The following is an 18,462-nucleotide window of genomic DNA, read 5'->3' on the forward strand; positions in this document are numbered from 1 at the left end:
TTCATGTGCTCCATTTCATGTTTGACAACTTCCAATTTTCTGAGACTCATACTTTGTATATTCCACGTTCAAATTGTTAACAGTTGTTCGCAGCTGTTCCTTCTCATTTTGAGCTGTGCGCCATCAGCGAAAGATTATGATGATCGAGTCCACCTTGAGAAGGCAGTGAGTGCGTCCTCAGTCAGTTTGAGCGGCTTCAGGCCCCGGGCTCATCTGCGGGGCTCTCTCTCTTAAAGTGTTCTGCTGCTGCTCGTGAGGCTGCAGCATCTGCCCGTGTTTCGTGTTATCTAGAAGGGCTTCAGGGGCTGATCCTCTGAAGTGCACAGCCCAGTCCTTCCTCATTCAGTTCTGAGTCCAGCACTCGGCGGACACCTGTTTGCTTTGGGTCGTCTGCTGGTGTTTGAAAACAGCAGTGCCATAGCTTCCAGAGACAGCTACACTCAAGCCACCAGAGGACAACGAACTGCCACACAAAAGGTGTTGCATCCTCGTGGCACATAGGTCTTAAAGTCTCTCCCCTGCAACTGTTTCTCCTCCTGCCTTCTGATTCCCTGACTGCGACAGTCCTTTCTCCCGTGGCTCAGCCTAGCAGTGTCAGGGAGTGAAAACGCACAAGTGGATGTGGGCACCCTGCCGGTTCAGGGGGGTCTCCTGCCTCTCAGCCTTCATCCCGACAGGAGCAAGTGCAAACTCGCTCCAGAGCAGAGTGGCCACCCTCGAACCCCCAAACTGAGGCTCAGGGCTGGCTGTCCAGATCCGCAGACAACCTGTGCCCCCACCGCCCCTGTAGAGAAGCAGACCAAGGCTGCAACTACAAAATAGCTTTATTTTAAAAGACAGGACAACACAGAGAAGCAGCCACAACAAGTAGATAAAGAGCTCGAGTTCCCGGGGCAGCTTCGTGTCTCCCAAGGGGAGCAGCACAGGATGTATTTCTTCCCAGCGAGCCTTGGGGCGCCGCCGCTGCTTAGCACAGGAGCTTACGGTGCACATGGCTCAGCGTCGATGAGGAGCGGCCGGCTCTGAGGCGCTCCCCCACAGGGTTCCTCCACACCGTCACCCTCACGTTGGAAGTACCACTGGCTCGGTGCCACAGGGCCCTGGGCCTCTTCCCACACGTCCTGGTTGATTAAGGCTGCCTCCTTGCTGGCTTCAGCGGAAAGTTCCAGCACCTGGGTGAAGCTCCTGGGGACACAACAGAACCCGTGAGCACTGCTACCCTCCACCCCAAGACCCGTGTGATCTGCGGGTCCAAGAGCTTCAACACGTCTGTGGGAAACCAAGTAAAAAGCGAATGGGGCTTTTCCATCAAGGCTTTACAAGCTCCTTCTTGTGAGAGACCCCAGGTTGGCACAGTGGTCTGAAGCCTGACAGCTCTGTCTCGAAACTGAGAACACACCCACAGTCGTCACGACCAGCCTGGTACTGCTACAGTGACAGACACACAGAGAAGACCTGCGAGCCCAGAGGGAACAATTCATCCTCGCCCCGGCAGCTCCTCTTTGCCAAAGGCCCCAAACCCATTCAATGGGGCAGGGAGTCTCTTGAACAAGTGAATGGGACTGGTACAACGGGACAGCCACGTGCAGGAAGATGAAGCCGGATCCCGAGTCCCCACACACAAACCTAAACGTCCCCAGAGACCACCTACAGCGTTCTCAAAAGCTGTGAACAGCCACCTGTGCCGCCACCCCTGGTCTGGCCCAGCCCCGAGCAAAGTGACGCAAACAGAAGACGCGTGAAAGCAACGAGTCCAACGGACCACGCAGCCTTCAGTCTCCCGGACGCCAGAGCAGAAGGGCTCGAGGGTGCCTGGCTGCCACCACAGGCTCTGACAGGGAGCCCATGGGAAGGTCCTGGGTAGAGTCAGAGGAAACTGTGAACTAAAACTCAAGGTTGTAGAAAAGGTCTGGCTTACTAGTCAGCTAGAGACTGCTGGGACCCCAGGGTCAAGGGGCCGACCTCATCTCTGGGGCTCAGGCTCCAGCCAAACAGAGCAGGTCTGTGCGGGCGGTGGACGGTCACACTAGAGAGGAGCGCTTGCTGGAACCAGCAACCACTAGCGATCAGAGGGACAGCATCTGTCCAGGGACAGAGCTCAGAAGGCAGGCAGGCTCAGGACAGGAGGAGGCAGGAAAAGTGGGGTCAGTGGTATTACCATGTGGGGACTGCGGGCAAACATGAAGCAGCACGGCTCTAAGCTGCTGAATGGAACACGGACTTGCCCTGCAAACCTTCACCCAATCCACCACACATTAAACAGGAGACAAACCATCCCTGCACGCTCACCCGTATGGGCCCAGCATGCCATCAACTTCTCAGCATAAAGGTGAGAGGCACGTATTTCCTTGGAAAAGGCCAAGACTGACGAAGACTGGTGTCTTCAAACAGAGGAGAAGCCCTGGGCACCAGAAGCATGCGTAGACAGCCCGCCGCACCAGAGCTGTACGCAGACCGCTCCTCTGAAGGGGGCCTGACAAGACCTGGACGGCCGTCAGGGAAGACCAGTTGCCAGAGAAGGGCATCCTAAGTCATGGGTCAACAAAAATGGAGGTGACCCTTAATGAAGTGGGCTGAGACAAGTGGTGACAACAGCAGATTCGAGCATGACGACAGGGCGGGAACAGGCAAGGCTTTGTCCTGTTGTCCCTAAGGAGGCTGGCGCTGACTTGAAACAAGGAACCACCACCACTTAGCTGCCCAGGGAAGGGAGACAAGCCAGACACACAGGCGGGCTCTGCAAACAGGAGGAGGCGGAGTCAGGATAGCAAAGAATGGACTTAGGGTTCGACAGATATTGAGGGAGCCCCGAGGCCCACTCAGAGGCCCTGTGTGGGGTGGTCAATTCTTAGGCGCAGCAGTGCTAACAAAAAGGCTGGAGGTTCAAGTCCACCCAGAGGCACCTGGTCACTTAGAAACTTCAGTCATTAAAATCCTACAGCGAGCAGCTCTGACGCCCGGCAAGTCAAGTCGACAGTGACCAGCCACCACCCGTAAGCACACCGCAGGGTCTTCGTCTGCTCCCAGCTGTCTGAGGGAGCCCCGATCCCCGGGCTGATGGTGCCTGAGTACCTAAGCGAGGTTCCAACCAGCCCCGTGAGGCCCGAGCAGGCCTCCGTCTCTGAAATACCTTTGGAGCTCCACGTCCTTCTTCACAGTCACGTCTTTGAGCTCGCTCAGGAGGCCCAGGGCCTTCATGCTCTCCTCCGATTGGCTGACCCCGAGGTCGCCCAGCAGACAGTGTGTGGTGGCCAGCTCCTTGTGCAGGTCATCTGCGGGGAGGGAGGCTCGTGAGCAGTGGGTTGGGAGCATTGGCGGCAGTCCAGGTTTCACTGGAATGCACTGATACTGAAGGAGGAAATTCCTGGGTGTCCCTCGCCTGAGATGAGGATGGCTAATCTCGTGGGACAGGCGTGTCGTAGCCTGGGAGTCATCAGGACAGACACTGGCCACCATTCAGTACCTTCAACAGACTCAAAAAGGCAAAAAAGCCTTGTGGAGAAAGGGCGGGGGTGGGGTGGGGTGTGTCTCTGTCTGTCTCCACAGCGCTTCTGCTCCGGGGTCTCTCGAGCCATACACAGTTTGGGAATTACAAACGTGCAGCCTCCTGTACTCCTGGTGGGCCTGCGTGTTGTCCTCTCTTAGTCATCCAGAGCTGCTCTAACCGAAATACACAAGTGAGTGCCCATACCACAGAGCAATGTGTTTTTTCTAAATCACAGGCTCTCAAACACACTACCTACTAGTAACAAGCCAGGCAGGAACCTGCCCTGGGCCTGTGGACAAGCCCAAGGCTGGCCTTTGGGCCTCTGACCTGAGTTCAAGCCTGATCGAGCCACCAAACTCCAGACACACGGGCGCACAGGCAGCCCTGGCACATTGAGGGTGGGGCTGGTCGATCAGTAAGTTCAACACAGAATCACACCAACTCAGAAAGGCCGCTCCTAGGCCCAGGCCCAAAGGAACCAGAAGCAGGGACTTGAAGGGACGCAGGTCGGTCCACAGAGGACAGAGCAACACCAGGTGGAGCTCAGCCATGAAAAGGACGCTGCCTGACACGTAGGGCAACATGGACCAATCTGGAAAACAGTCCAGCGAGAGGGAGGCGCCAGAGAGAAAAGGACAGATGCGGCACGCCCCCACTTCATGAACTACCCAGAGCAGGGGCAGGTGAGGGCCGCCATGTGCAGTTAGCTGCCAGGCTCAAGGTGGGAAGTTCACACCCACGCCGTGGCCACCAGAAAGAGAGGCCTAGCAATCTGCTGTGTACAGATGGCAGCCAAGAAAAGCCCACGGAGCAGCTCACGGGGCCAATGGGAGCCAGAACCAACTTGCCGGCAATGGGTGTGTTTGCTTTCACCAAGAGGAAGACTGTGGGGACCGGGGCTGGGGGAGTGGAGGGGAGTCACTGCTTAGCGGGCACTGGGTTTTTGTTTGTAGGCGAGACAACACTTGGGAACAGGGAGTGGGGGTGGCTGCAGCCCAGCGTGGACGTCACTCACAGCACTAATTGTACCGGCAAAACAGTCAACTGCCGTCTAGAGAAGCAGTTCCCCAGCGCCGGGGACCTCGCTTTTTATTTGTATGATTCACTTCAACATCAGCCAGGAGCTCTGATGGACTAGTGGTGATGTGCTGAGCTGTGACCTGTAGGGTCAGCAGTTCAAAACCACCAGCCACTCTGTGGGAGAAGGACAGAGCTTTCTACTCCGGTTCCCAGTCACTGTCTCGGGTGGTTCGACCTTGTAAGGAGTTGAGTGTGGCTCTCTTTCTCATGATCAGTCTCTTTATAAAGAGCGAACCTTTGTGCACGAACAGCTGAGCACGAGACCAGCAGGTTGAGTGTTGTGACGCTGTATGTAGCACACACAAGGTGGACAAGCCTAGTTTCTGCCAATTCCATTTTCCCACGAACTCTTTGAATACAGAAATAAGATGTGAAAAGGAGACCCAGATGGCCGTAAGTGTGGGTCGTCATAACCTGAGAACACTGTATTTGACCACAAAGAAGGGTACCCAGAAAGCATTGGCTGCCACCCTCCAGGTGGATGGCCGTCACCGGTAGCTCGTGTCGCGTGGAGTCCAGGGCTGTGGCAAAGGTCTTGTACTGCTCCTTGAAGCTTCCGGCCACTGCTGTGAAGGGAGCCAGCAGCTCAGCCTGCAGCAGGGGGGAGAGGGCTGCTAAGGAGAGGCCCAGGGACCCTGCCCTTCTCACATGGGAGAATGGCCAGGGCTCCCCTGCCACCTGCCCATGACAAAGCAGCCAGCACTAGACAGCAGAGGCCGCCTGCTCTCCATGAGCATGCTGTTGATTTCCAGCACGTGCCGGGGCCGGGCCCTGCCTGGGATCATGCTGGCCCACCAGCATGAATATGGCTGGCCCACTGCCTGCCTTCCTCCACGCCAGCTGCTCTGACCCTGGTCTGGGTTTAATAGGCATTTCTTCACTGGAGTTCCTGGCAGTGCAAATGGTCAATGTGCCCCTGGACAGGCTAGAGTAGAGGGCCCTGGGAAGAAAGGCCTGGCGATCTGCTTCTAAAACATCAGCCCTGGACAACCCTATGCCATGCGTTCTACAGTGATGCACGTGAGGCTGCCGTGAGTTGCAGGCGACTCGGCGGCACCTGGCTTAGGTGGGGAGAGGCGGGACAGGGAGGGGGACCCAGCAGTATAGCCAAGCTGTGTGTAGCACCCATTTATTTCTCCATACCGCTCGGTCATCTGCTTAACCTGCTACATTTACCTTTATCTTCTATAAAGGAGCTGGTGCTGCTGCCAGGCCAGGGTCGGACCACTAGTCACGAGGCCAGTGGTTCAAAGTCACCAGCCATTCCTTGGAGCAAGACAAGCCTGTCTGCTCAGATCAAGAGTTACAGCCTCAGAAATTATAGTCACTCTGGGTCATAATCAACTCAATAGATTATCTACAGGGACAATCAAAAAGTTCACAAGTGGAATGAAAAAGTAGTCATATTTCCCCATAAATGTTTCAAAGACCCCTCATTATCTAGCTACCTACCGACTGACCTGTCAGCCACTGCTCTCTCTCCCCGGCTGTTTCCTGCAGACCCGAGGCCACCTGCGCAGCAGCCTCCACAGCCAGCCCAGGGGCGCAGGAGTGAGGAGGCCGCCAGCCCGCCCCCTAGTGGCTGAGTCCTCATGTGCTGCCCACTGACCTGCGTGTCCAGGGTGCCTGCCAGCTCCCGGGTCCTCTGCCCGACCAGCCGCCTACGCCGCAGTGCCTGCACCTTCTTCTGCAGAGTCTCCTGCTCTCGGCACATGGCCAGCAGACAGCGCTCGGCCTTCTCCTCCAGCCGAGCCAGGCTGTTCTCCATCTGGGACAGGCGGAGGGTAGAGCCACTCAGGCCACAGTCTCACTGCCCGCCCCACGGTCTCCCGGTCCACAGCCCGCTTCTAAGGCCCACCAGCCCACTCCAGAATCTCACTGCCCATCCCACGGTCCCACAGCCACTCTTAGGCCCCTCCCACTGGGGTGGGGAGGTTTCACCTTAACGGTCAGCAGCATGAAGAGCAGCGTCTGTGACTCCATCATCTCCATCGATTCAGACAAATCCTTAAAAACAAAGACCCTCTCAGGTGGTCTGAACCCAGCTCCCTAACCTGCATGTATTTCTTGTCTCAATTAAAGCACTCAGTACTTCACCCAGTCCCTGCCGGCTGCTTCTCTGGTCTCACCTAGTCTTGTCTGAGATGGGCCCCTTCCTGCACCATGCAGAGGAGGTGGGCACGTGCAGGTGAAGGGCCAGAGCTGGGGGTGGCCAGTGAGTCAGAGCTGAGCCAGACCTCAGCCCTCCCACCCTGGTCCTACCTCGTCCCAGGGAGAGCACAGCCACCCCGGCCGGGAAAGTCCCAGGTCTCTATCTAAAGCTCTTGGGAAGTGCCAACGACCAGCACCAAGTGACTAACCTAAAGGTTGGCAGTTTGAATCCCCAGCGAGACCATGGTGGGAAGATGTGGCGGTCTGTTTCCACAGAAATCACTTCCCCAGGTGCCCCTCCCCACAGAGCAGTTCTCCAACACCTGGAGTGGCCATGACCGAGTTGAGTCAAGTTCATGGCAACAGGCTTGGTTCAGGTGTTTGTCTACTCCTGTGGGTGCGCCCAGGCAAGTTTCAGCTCCACGAACGACTGAGAAACGTGCGTCCTCTTGGCTCGTCTCACAGGGAGCGGCTGTCTCACTGCTTTTAGACCCAGGGCCTTCAGCTCACCGCCCCGGAGCGAGCATCCTGTCTCCTCACACACAGCTGCTGACGATTCAGCCCCGACCCCACAATGGATAAAGCACTGCCTGTTCCCAGGTCACCCCTGTGGTCAACTGCAGGGCGAGCCATCAGGATTCCTGGGATTTTCAGAATTCCATGGCCAGGCCTTTCTGCCCAGTCGGCTCAGTCTGGAAGCTCTGCTGGCACCATCCGTCAGCAGCTGGACACAAGCCCCCAGGGGCAGACTGCGCGAGTGGAAGCTGAGACCCCCACTGGTCCCTTTTCAGACACTTACCGGTGTCCTTTTCCGAGAGGAAGAAAAGGAGCCGGACTCGTTTTTCTGTAGCATCGTCCTCTCTAACTGCGGCGCCTTTTTGACCACACTCTTATCTGACAGACAGAAAAGCCTTTCAGCAGAGAAGAGACTTTGAGGCCACAGAGGCCGTGTGCCAGGGCCGCTGCTCTAGGGAGGCTAAGGCGTCCCTCACCATTGATGGCGGAGAGATCCAGGTCCGGTGGGGCAACCCCATGCCCTTCCAGCAAGGTGGACTGCAGGTCGCCCTTGGCAACACCACTCAGATCTGCGGACCGAGCAAGAATTCCCACAGGTCAACACAAGAGGACTTTGAGGGACTCCACTGGTAGCCAGGAAATATGCATGTCTGTGCACGCACCAAGTGTCTTATATGAACATCAGGAAATATGGATGGGCCCTGACACATGTCAACTACATAGGACTATCGCCTTCCCCTGGGCATACCAGGCTTCAGACACATACCCGCCAGTCTGGGACAGACAGACAGTGTCAGAGGGGCACTCCCATGAAGGACACGAACTTGCCATCCAGCTCACCAGGGGGCCCAGCAGACGTGCCCTCCTGGGGCCTTCCCCAGGGCACGGCGGCCACGAGGGGAGGATGTGGCCCTCCTCGGAGTCCTCCAGAGAGGACACTGGGGGCCCCAGAGTGGCCCCATTGAAATGACATGGAGCATCCCGTCCATGGCCATCGTGAACGGAATGTCTCCCAGGATATGTGGGGGCGATGCTGAGCCCCAGGCCCATGCCTCAGTGAGTGAGGCAGGATGAGTGTGGGGCATTTGTAGTGGGTTTCGCACGAGTGTAAAACAGACGGAGAAGCAGAGAGGAAGGGAGGGAGGGAGAGATGGGGTAGGACAGATGCCGAGCCATGTCGTGATTTCTAAGGAGACGTGGAAGCTGCAGAAACAAGGACCTTTTCCCCAGAGCCTGCCCCTCGCACCGATGCCTGAAGCTGGACTGGTAGAAAGTGCGTGCTGCAGCTCAGCCTGAAGCGCTCCTGTGCTGCAGCACTGGCAGTGGATGGCGAAGACCAGCACGTGTCAACTATCACAACAGCACGCGGCCCTTCAGTGGGCCCAGCAGGGCTCCGCGCCACCCGCCCTCGGCGGTCACACACCTGCAGTGCCTCGGCTTCTATGCAGCAGGGTCTTCTTTCCGCCTTCCGGCATCTTCCCTCCAGCTTTCGATGCATCTGCTGCAGGAACCTGTCAGGGGACACGTGACAGAACCAGGAACAAGGTGCTGGGCTTGATGCATTGTGAAAACAGACAGGCAAATGAGCCCATCACCATCAACCAACCCCGACTCCGGCGGCCATGCACGTTGCAGGAGAACCGTGCCACTGGATAGCCACAACTGTAAATGCCACTGAAGCCAACTGCCTCCTCTCCCTCTCACGGAGGGATCAAAACACCGCGCTGTCCTTCTGTGTCCAGTGCTTACGACTGGGCTCCGTATTTTAAAAAAAATCAATCATATTTCTAGCAACAAGCAATCTTGAAAATTGAAGTTTAAAAGGATGGCAGACCATCTCTGGGTGGTGAAAACTGTTACCATGCTTGCCTCATTACCAAGAGGTGCCTTGGAAGCAAGGCCTGGTGATCTGCTTCTGAAAACTCAACCCTTACAAATGCAGGTAACCTGCCACCCCACCAGGACCCCAACACACACCCCAACTGATTGTCAGTCAAAGAGCAGTGCCGCACAAGGAAAGGCCTTCCAACAGTGCTGGGAGAACTGACCGTCCATGTGAGTACCAATTCCGACCTCACCCCAGACACAAAAAGTAGCTTAAAACGGGCCACCAACCTACACACAAAACCCCAAATTCAAACTCCTAGAAGCAAACCTTCAGAGTCTGGCGCTAGGCAAAGACCTGGGTCAACCCCAAAAGCACAAATCAGGGAAGAGCACAGTCACAAGCTGGCTTCCTTCAAACCAAGTCCAAAGAGACGGAGGGGCTGGAGAGACAGGTCACTGCCTGGGGGACAGGGTGTGGAAATCTATGTGAAGGGTTGGGGTGAAAATCCCTGAAAGACTTCCCTAACTCAGTAACAAGAAAACAAATGATCCAGTTTAAAAAAAGAGCAGGGGGGGGGGGGGTGGGAACAACACAGAAATGTGAAAGGAGACATCCCAAGCCACAGGGAGGATGCTCCCAGGGCCCAGGAATGAAGAGTTTGGTAACACAGCACTGCACACCCAGGGGACTTCCAGTGTATCTTTAAATCCCGTGGGAACCCTGGAATGTACACTGGTATGGCCCCGCTGAATGGGGTTGGCAGATTCTTATAAAGGTGAACACACGTCTGCTAAGGTCCAATATCCTTCTCCAGGGTTATCTACACGAGAGAAGAAAGCCCACGTCCCCCAACAGCCCCACTAGGCGTGGGCCTGACAACTGTCCTTCCACCATGACGGACACAGTAAACCGCGGTCCCTCAATCTGGAACAACGTCTGGAAAGAAGTATGGCCAGGGTGCTGCTCAGAGGCAAAGCGAGCAAGCCTCTGTTGTACTACTGTGGACCTGTTGTCGAGAGCAGTCCCTGGAGGACAGCATGCTCGGTAAAGCAGCGGGATGGCCAAGGAGAGGAAGGCCCTCAAGGAGCTGGGTCGACACTGGCTGCGTCCATGGGCTCCGTCCGGCACAGGGACAGGGGTGAGGACGGTGCAGGACCGGGCACCATCAACAACATCCAATGGAACATTCGGTAGCTGGGACGTGTGGCACACATATCGTGGATGAGCCTCAGATTGCAGGTTGAAGACCACCCTGCTTCGCAGTCTGCCGTACTGAGATGGTTTACATGCTGCTGTGATCCTGGAAACTGCCGGCGGCACGCCAGATACCAGCAGGCTCGCTTGTGGGGGACAAGTTTTAGGGGCCCCTCCAGACTAAGACACAGAAGAAAGGCCTGGCAATGTCCTTCTTAAAATCAGCCAGTGACCCCCCACAACTATCACAATCCGAATTCTATCTTACAAGTCTGGATAGAGCAGAGGATGTACACTGGTGCAGATAGGAGCTGGAGGCACAGGGAATCCAGGGCAGATGATACCTTTAGGACCAGGAGTGTGAGGGGCGATACTGGGAGAGTGGAGGGTGAGTGGGTTGGAAAGAGGGAACTGATTACAAGGATCTACATGTGACCTCCTCCCTGGGGGATGGACAACAGAAAAGGGGGTGAAGGGAGACGTCGGACAAGGTAAAATATGAAAAAATAATAATTTATAAATTATTAAGGGCTCATGAGGGGGGAAAAAAGAGGACTTGATGCCAAGGGCTTAAGTGGAGAGCAAATGCTTTGAAAATGATGAGGGCAAAGAATGTACAGATGTGCTTTACGCAATTGATGTATGTATGGATTGTGATAAGAATTGCATGAGTCCCTAATAAAATGTTTAAAAAAGAAAAAATAAATCAGCCAGTGACCCCCCTATGGAGCACAGGAGACCCCTGTGCACTGACGGCTTGCTCTAGACCTGTCATCAGGAGGGTCCATGGCTCGAAGAGGCCATCCTGTTTGGTGGAGTAGAGGGTAGGTGAGGGGGAGGGGGAGTCTTGTGGCTGAGAGGGGCTGGCAAAAAAGCTGCAATGATGATGGAAACCTCCGGCAGGGAGGGGAAGGCGCAGGTGCGGCTTCATGCGGCTGTGGATGAAGTCGCTATGCGCAAGTCCAAAAAGGCATATGCAGAGGTGGTTCACTGAGCGGTCCAACCTACATGGCACTTTGGAAAAGACAAAAGCACAGGGACATAAAAGAGGTGAGTGGTCACCTACGGCTGGCAGTATCTCAGCCTAAGGAGACTTGGGGCACGAGGGGAGTGTACATACTGTGATTGCACCCGTTTGTCAAAAGGCACAGAACTAGCTGATGGTGCCCCGCTGTCAAGATACAGCGTCGGGGGTCTTAAAGGCTTGAAGGTAAACAAGCGGCCATCTAGCTCAGAAGCAACAAAACCCACATGGAAAAGCACATCAGCCTGTGCGATCATGAGGTGTCGAAGAGACCAGGTATCAGGCATGAAAGAAAAATCAAATCATTGTGAATGAGGTGGAGTGCAGATTGAGAACCCAAGACCCATCTGTAAGCAACTGGACACCCCTTACTGAAGGGTTGTGGGGAGGAAATGAGCCAGTCAGGGTGCAGTGTAGCAACAATAAAACATACAACTTTCCTCTAGTTCCTAAATGCTTCCCCGCCTCCCCACTATCATGAACCCAATTCTACCTTACAAATCTTGCTAGACCAGAGGATGTACACTGGTACAGATAGGAAGTGGAAACACAGTGAATCAAGGACAGATGATCCCTTCAGGACCAGTGCTGAGAGTGGGGATACCTGGAGGGTGGAGGGAGGGTGGGGTAGAAAGGGTGAACTGATTACAAGGATCTACATATAACTTCCTCCCTGAGGGATGGACAACAGAAAAGTGAGTGAAGGGAGACGTCAGACAGTCTAAGATATGACAAAATAATAATAATTTACAAATTATCAAGGGTTCATGAGGGAGAGGGGAGCGGGGAGAGAGGGGGAAAAATGAGGAGCTGATACCAAGGGATCAAGTAGAAAAGCAAATGTTTTGAGAATGCTGATGGCAACGAATGTACAAATGTGCTTGACACAATGGATGTATGTATAGATTGTGATGAGTTGTACGAGGCCCAATAAAATAAATTTAAAAAAACCCACAGAACTGTATACTCACAAGGGTGAGGCGCAGTCCCTGTAGGCAGAAAACAAACAGGAAAGCCCTATACCTAGCAGAAAGGCAGGCACACACTCAGACAGAGACTTCCACAGCACTGTGCACTGCAGCGCTTTCTACAACAATCCAAGGGTCCATCCACACATGAACAACTGCCCAGTGGCCCGTCTGTACCATGGAATATCGTTCTGCGGCCAACCCTACCGCCATCGAGCCCACTGCGATTCATGAGACCTCGCAGGACAGAGTGGGACTGCGCCTCAAGGGCTTCCCAGACTGCAAATTGTTTCTCTCACGGGTCAGACAGGGTGAACTGTCCGCCCTGCGGGGTCAGTCCAACAACAGGTGGCCCGCTGAGTCACCGGGGCTCTTTTGCCATTACTGTTAGGTGCCATCAAGTTGTTTCTGTCACAGCGACCCTACGTACGCCTGAAAGAAACACGGCTGGTCCAGTCCCGAGCCGCATCACTGCTGTCACAGCCCATCGCTGCGGCCACTGTCACTCTAGCTCACCGAAGGTCCTCTTCTCCGCTGACCGACACGATCTAGCAGGATGTCCTTTTCCAGGTGCCATCCCTCCTGATAGATAACACAGGAGGCAAAGCCTCACCACCCTTGCCTCCAAGGTGCATTCTTCCAAGACAGATGGACTCGTTCTGCAACCACGCATGCTCAGTGCCCCTTGCCAAGCCCATCACTAACAGGCACCGAGTCCTGCTCGTCCTCCTCACCCACTGCCCAGCCCTCACACGCCCAGCAGACCACTGAAAATACTGTGCTCAGCCTGCACAGCAAGAGCGGCCACGCTTCAGAGCAGTGGTTCTCGACCTTCCTCATGCAGCGGCCTCATGTGGTGGGGACACCCCCCAACCATAACATTATTTTCGTTGCTACTTCATCACGGTCATTTTGCTGTTATGAATCGTCAAGTCAATATCTGATATACAGAATAGATTAAGCAATCCTGTGAAAGGGTCGTTCGACCCACAAAGGAGTCACGACCCACAGGTTGAGAACCACTGCCTTAGGGAGACCCGTTCTAGATCTGCCTGGCTGCTGCATCATGTCCTCTTTACCTGCCTGTTGCAGTTTGGTGAGCCTTCTTCCTGTCCTGATACTACATTCCTCATCTAGCTTCTTGGCTGATTTGCTCAGGGTATAGCTTGAATAAATACTTCATCGTTAGTGCACACCTTGTCTGATTTTTAACAACATGCTATCCCCCTGCTCTGTTGTTTGCACGGTCGACGTGAGTCTAAGTGCTACAGGAGCACAAAGCGTTGTTGGATCGGAACTCCAGCTGTTCTTCTCAGTGTTATTCACAGCTGGTCACGATCCAGTCGAGTGCCTCTGCATAATCAATAAAACCCAGGTCAAGTTATCTTTCTGGGATCCTCTGCCTTCAGCCAGGATCGGCCTGACAACAGCGATGACAGCCCTCAGCCTAGGTCCTCTCTAAAGCCGGAGTGACTCTTCGCAGTTACCCGTCAGTGTGCTGCTGCAGCTGCTTTTGAAATGACCTTCATCAAAGTTTTACTTGCATGCAAAATTAATATTGCTCTATCGCTGATGCCATCTGTTGGATCACCTTTCTTTGGAATGGGCGTAGAGATGGATCTTTCCCAACTGGCTGGTCAACTTTCTCAGCACAGATGCGGGAGCACCTGCAGTACGGTGTCCGTTTCTTCAAATGTTCCGAATGCAGCCCTAGTTCAGTTCCGGGAGCTTTGCTGTTACAGGCCCGAGGGCAGCGCGGCTGGACACTCTCCTTCAGAACCATTAATTCAGGGTCGGGGAATTCTGACGCATGCCACGGCATGGACAAGCTTGGAAAGGGCGGTACTGAGAGAAATCAGTCACAAAACAGCAAAAACTGGAAGATCTCACGTGTACTACAAAGCCAAACAGAAGGACAGGGTCTTCTTCAGGTTAATGAGCCTTCCTCCTGGCCTGGCACTACATTCTTTTTCTTTTTATTCTTAAAAAAAATTATTTTTGCATTCTTCATATAGCTGCTCAGAGGATTTTCTCAGGCTGTAGGTGAGTAAATAGGATCACACCCCTAGTGCACACTTTTCCCAATTCTAACGCACACACTATCCCCGTGTTCTGTTTGGACGACTGCCTCGTAGTCACTGCAGAAGGCAGGCAGAGAATGCAGAAAGTCATTGCAGGGGGCAAAGGGGAGGTCTTGCTAAGGGTGGGTGGACGGCAGAGACAGTGGTGGAAGGATTTGGAAAAGGAGACAGAGAAGGGCTGCATAACCTGAGGACGACGGTCACCAAGGGCAAGGGCTGGGACGTGTCTGTTTCCTGTCCATCTCCCCCTATTTATGCATGACTTTGTCTCACATACGTTGGACATCTTGCCAGGAGGGACAGTCCCCAGAGAGGGGCCTCTATGTACGGTCAAGATGGAAGGGCAACGAGAAGGAGGAAGGCTCTTGACGATATGGAGCGACCCCGTGGCTGCAGGCGTAGTGTTTCCTTCTGCTATGCAGCATCGCTGTGGGTCTGAGCCGACTCGATGGCACCCGACCACATGCACAGGAGAGCCTGCAAAAGCCAGAATACCCCCCCACCCGCCCCCCCGTGAAAGCGGAATCCTGTCGGAGCAGAAGAATGTTGAGCCAGCGTCCTGGCACAGGGGAAACGAGGGCCCTGGGAGACAAGGCTGTTACACAGGGTGCAGTCAGACTACGGCTCCACCTGTTGTAGGTTTGAGACATGCAGCAAATCCAGAGGAGTGTCTGATTACACAGTGCCGTCGCCAGGCGGTGGCGCTGTAGCCCAGCTCTCACGGCAAAGTTAGGAAGGGAGGCAGGCAGGCAGGCAGGCGCTCCCTCGGAGGGGGATCCTGGGGGAAGTTCAGCCCAGCCAGGAGTCCTCTCCCTGAAGCTGGGTCTCTGGTCACCTTCACCAGAAGCCACTGCCTGCCCCACTCGGAGGATAAGGCAAGAGGTAGCAGAACTGAATACACCATCGAATTGCCTGAAACACACGATGAATTGGGAAAGAAATGGAGTAACCATGCCCTGTCCTCAGGGCGTAATCAAGGAAACAAACAGGAAACGTTTTTTTTTCTCAAGTTACTCTTTCAAGTTATTCCTGGCTTTTTTTTTTAAAGTGGGCTCTGAGTTCTGACACTTGTGCACAGCACCCTCTTAATTAGGACACAGAACACTCCCAACAAACACATCCACGTGCCATCCAGTCGTCTGCCCCTTTCTTGGCTGCTATCTTGAAGGAAGCAGATTGCCAGACTTTTCTTCCGCATTCCACTGGACGGGTTGTCACCCAAGAAGCTCTTAGAATGTTACCTTGCTCCAGAAAGTGCCTGCGTGCTTCCTCCCAATCGCTGCTTGACACACAGACCCCGCCCCGCTCGTTCTCACCCAGTGTGGGTGGCTTCCTTCAGAACCCCTGCAGCCCACGCCGTCCTTGAAGGGCTCTTCAAATGTGAGGCATGGGTGGCCTACCAAACGCACAGTCAGTCACAGTTACAGCACTACATTGACAGGGAGCTGCCAGAGCTTCAGGCTGGATTCTGAAGGGGACGACAGGGAGCGAGGGTGTGGACTCAACTGCCGAGGTCTGGTGGATGTAGACTCAAAGCACAGAACACCAGAAGGATGTTTATTTGTTTTATTGACTATGCTAAGCCATCTGACTGTTGGGGTCAGCACAAACTTGGCATTCCGGAACACATGGTTGTGCTCAGGGGGAACCTGTCCGTGGGTCAAGAGCCAGGTGCATGAACACAGCGATGGCATACTGTCTGGTTTAAAATCAGGAAGGGTGTGCATCAGGGTTGTGTCCTCTTCGTCAATCCGTGTGCTAAACAAATAACCAGGGAAGCTGGATACTATGAAGGAGAATGTGGCATCAGGATTAGAGGAAGGCTTATTAACCACCTGCCGTATATGAGTACAGATGACACAACCTTGCTCGCTGAAAGTGAGGGAGAATCGAAGCACTTGCTGATGGAGACCAAGGATGGCAGCCTTCACGGGTCTAGGACTCAATATGAAAAGACCCAAATCCTCACAACGGCATCAGTGGGCAACAGTTGTCAAGGATTTGGAATTAATGCTCATGGAAGCAGCAGTCAAGAGATCAAAAAACGCGTTGTATTGGGTAAATCTGCTGCCGCAGACCCTTCTAGTGTACTGAAAAGCAAGGCTGCTACTTCGAGGACTAAGGGGCACCTGACCCAAGCCATGGCATTTTCAATTGCCTTTCAGTGTGAAAGGTGGACATTGAATATGGCAGGCTGAAGTGATGCAGTGGATGGTGGTGCTGGAGGAGACGGAGAGTACCATGGACTGACCAATCTGTCCTGGAGGCAGTAAGGCAGAGTGCTCCTTAGAGGAAAGGATAGCAGGACTTTGTCTTACACGACTTTGGACATGTTGACCAGTCCTTGGAGAAGGACGTCATGCTTGGTAAAGTGGGGCAGTGAAGAGGGGAAGGCCCTCAACGAGAAGGACGGACACAGTAACTAACAATGGGCCTGCTAGAGTTTATTGTGCCAGCCTGGCCGATAAACACAAGTCGGATTAACTGAAGGGCAGAGGGATAAATGGCTCGGTGAGCCTCACCTTGGTTGTTCTGTGCCTCAGTTTAAAGGGGTACACTACCTGTGGGATGCCTAGCCTGTGGACTGTGTCGCTGTAAGTTGAGGTCCCTTTAAGCCCACACGATTGGAATGTTCATCTCTGGAGCTGGGGACTGACAGTTGATGACAGCTGGGGACCTGCCTTGCTGCTGTTTGCTGCCTGAGTATCTATAGCCCAGCTCTCTCTACAGAAGGGGACTGGCACCTGGCAGCTCTCAAAACTTGAAGGACTGCTAGTATCTCACTGCTTTATAATTTAACTGTTAATTTCTTGTATTATCTATCTGTATATTATTTAACGGTTTATTTCTTGAATTATATATCTATCTTTATAAATATATTTATATATAATTACTAGCAATCTGGTTTGTCTCTCTAGAGAATCCTGTTGAATACATTTTGGTACCAGGAGTGCTTCTAGAGAAATAAACTATAAATATGGATTTCTTAAATTGGTTTTCCAACCTATTTAGTCTTGACGGGGATACGTCTGCTACCCTTACTAATCCATGGTGTGAAACAGCAAAGAAAATACCTAAAGTAGCACCTAAAGTAGATGGCGTGCTGGATAAAGGAGATGCTCTAGGCAATCGTATATTTGATATTTTCCAGGAGTTTTGTGATAATGACAAGTATAGGGAAGCTGGTTGGCTGGTCCTTCGTATAACAGACAGTGTGATTAAGGAGAGGGATGATCTCAGAGCCTCAAAAGCACGCCTCAGGTGCAGACTAACAGATTTGAAAACTTCCATCTGTGCTACAAAGGAGCGCCTTCTCTCCTCTAGTAAAAGAGCTGACATTGCTGAGAACCAGGTCCAGAGTCTCATTATACGAGTGGCTGAATTACAATGGCAGCTGAATTACAGATCTAGAGCAGTGTCTGATACCAAAGTAAGGGCATTAATTGGGAAAAGTTGGGACCCTGAAACATGGGATGGGAACATATGGGCTGATGATTCATAAGAAGAGGATATTGAGCCCTTAGAAACACCTGAGCAGATTAGCCAAACTATTCAAGTTGATATGCCAGGTGGGGCTGCATCAGTAGCATTACTGAGGAAGATGCCTCGCAAGATATTACTGAGAGCACCCAGGAAACACCCTCACCACCCATTATTTCCGCTAGACCTGTCACTAAAATTAACCTCAGAAACCTCCTAAAGGTGAGGTTGAGAGGATTATCCAAGAAGTGCGCTACACACATAAAGACCTGCTCGAGTTCTCAAATACGTACAAGCAAAAGCCTGGAGAGTACCCCTGGGAATGGTTACTCAGGGTGTGGGATACTGGTGCACGAAATGTAATATTAGACCAGTCTGAGTTTCTGGATATGGGACCCCTAAGCACAGACTCTTCTTTCAATGTCTCTGCGAGACAGGCTAAAAAAGGATCTAAGTCTTTATTTGGTTGGTTCAATGAAGCATGGACTGCCAGATGGCCTAGATTAGACCAACTTGAAGTACCTGACCTACCTTGGTACACTGTAGAGGAAGGCATCTAAAAGCTTAGAGAAATTGGTAATGTTAGAATGGATCTATCAAGATATTCCCATAGATCCAAAAAGGGGGTGTCCTGAAGGCATACCCTTTACCAC

At 53.3% G+C, this 18,462-nt stretch overlaps 1 protein-coding gene across 1 annotated transcript in view; it reads right to left on the bottom strand.

Annotated features, from left to right (window-relative positions):
• Positions 1 to 806: 806 nt before the first annotated feature.
• HAUS8 (HAUS augmin like complex subunit 8) overlaps positions 807 to 18,462 on the bottom strand; it is a 30,972-nt gene continuing 13,316 nt past the window's right edge. The window contains exons 4-11 of the mRNA XM_075548664.1: positions 8,658 to 8,745; positions 7,711 to 7,803; positions 7,518 to 7,612; positions 6,509 to 6,574; positions 6,177 to 6,335; positions 5,017 to 5,158; positions 3,131 to 3,272; positions 807 to 1,185 (exon numbers count right to left, since the gene is read on the bottom strand). Of these exons, the coding sequence (XP_075404779.1) occupies positions 981 to 1,185; positions 3,131 to 3,272; positions 5,017 to 5,158; positions 6,177 to 6,335; positions 6,509 to 6,574; positions 7,518 to 7,612; positions 7,711 to 7,803; positions 8,658 to 8,745 (990 nt within the window). The 3' untranslated portion in view covers positions 807 to 980. The remainder of the gene's footprint in view (positions 1,186 to 3,130; positions 3,273 to 5,016; positions 5,159 to 6,176; positions 6,336 to 6,508; positions 6,575 to 7,517; positions 7,613 to 7,710; positions 7,804 to 8,657; positions 8,746 to 18,462) is intronic.

This window comes from Tenrec ecaudatus, chromosome 1, assembly GCF_050624435.1.
Source record: "Tenrec ecaudatus isolate mTenEca1 chromosome 1, mTenEca1.hap1, whole genome shotgun sequence".
NCBI lineage: Eukaryota > Metazoa > Chordata > Mammalia > Afrosoricida > Tenrecidae > Tenrec > Tenrec ecaudatus.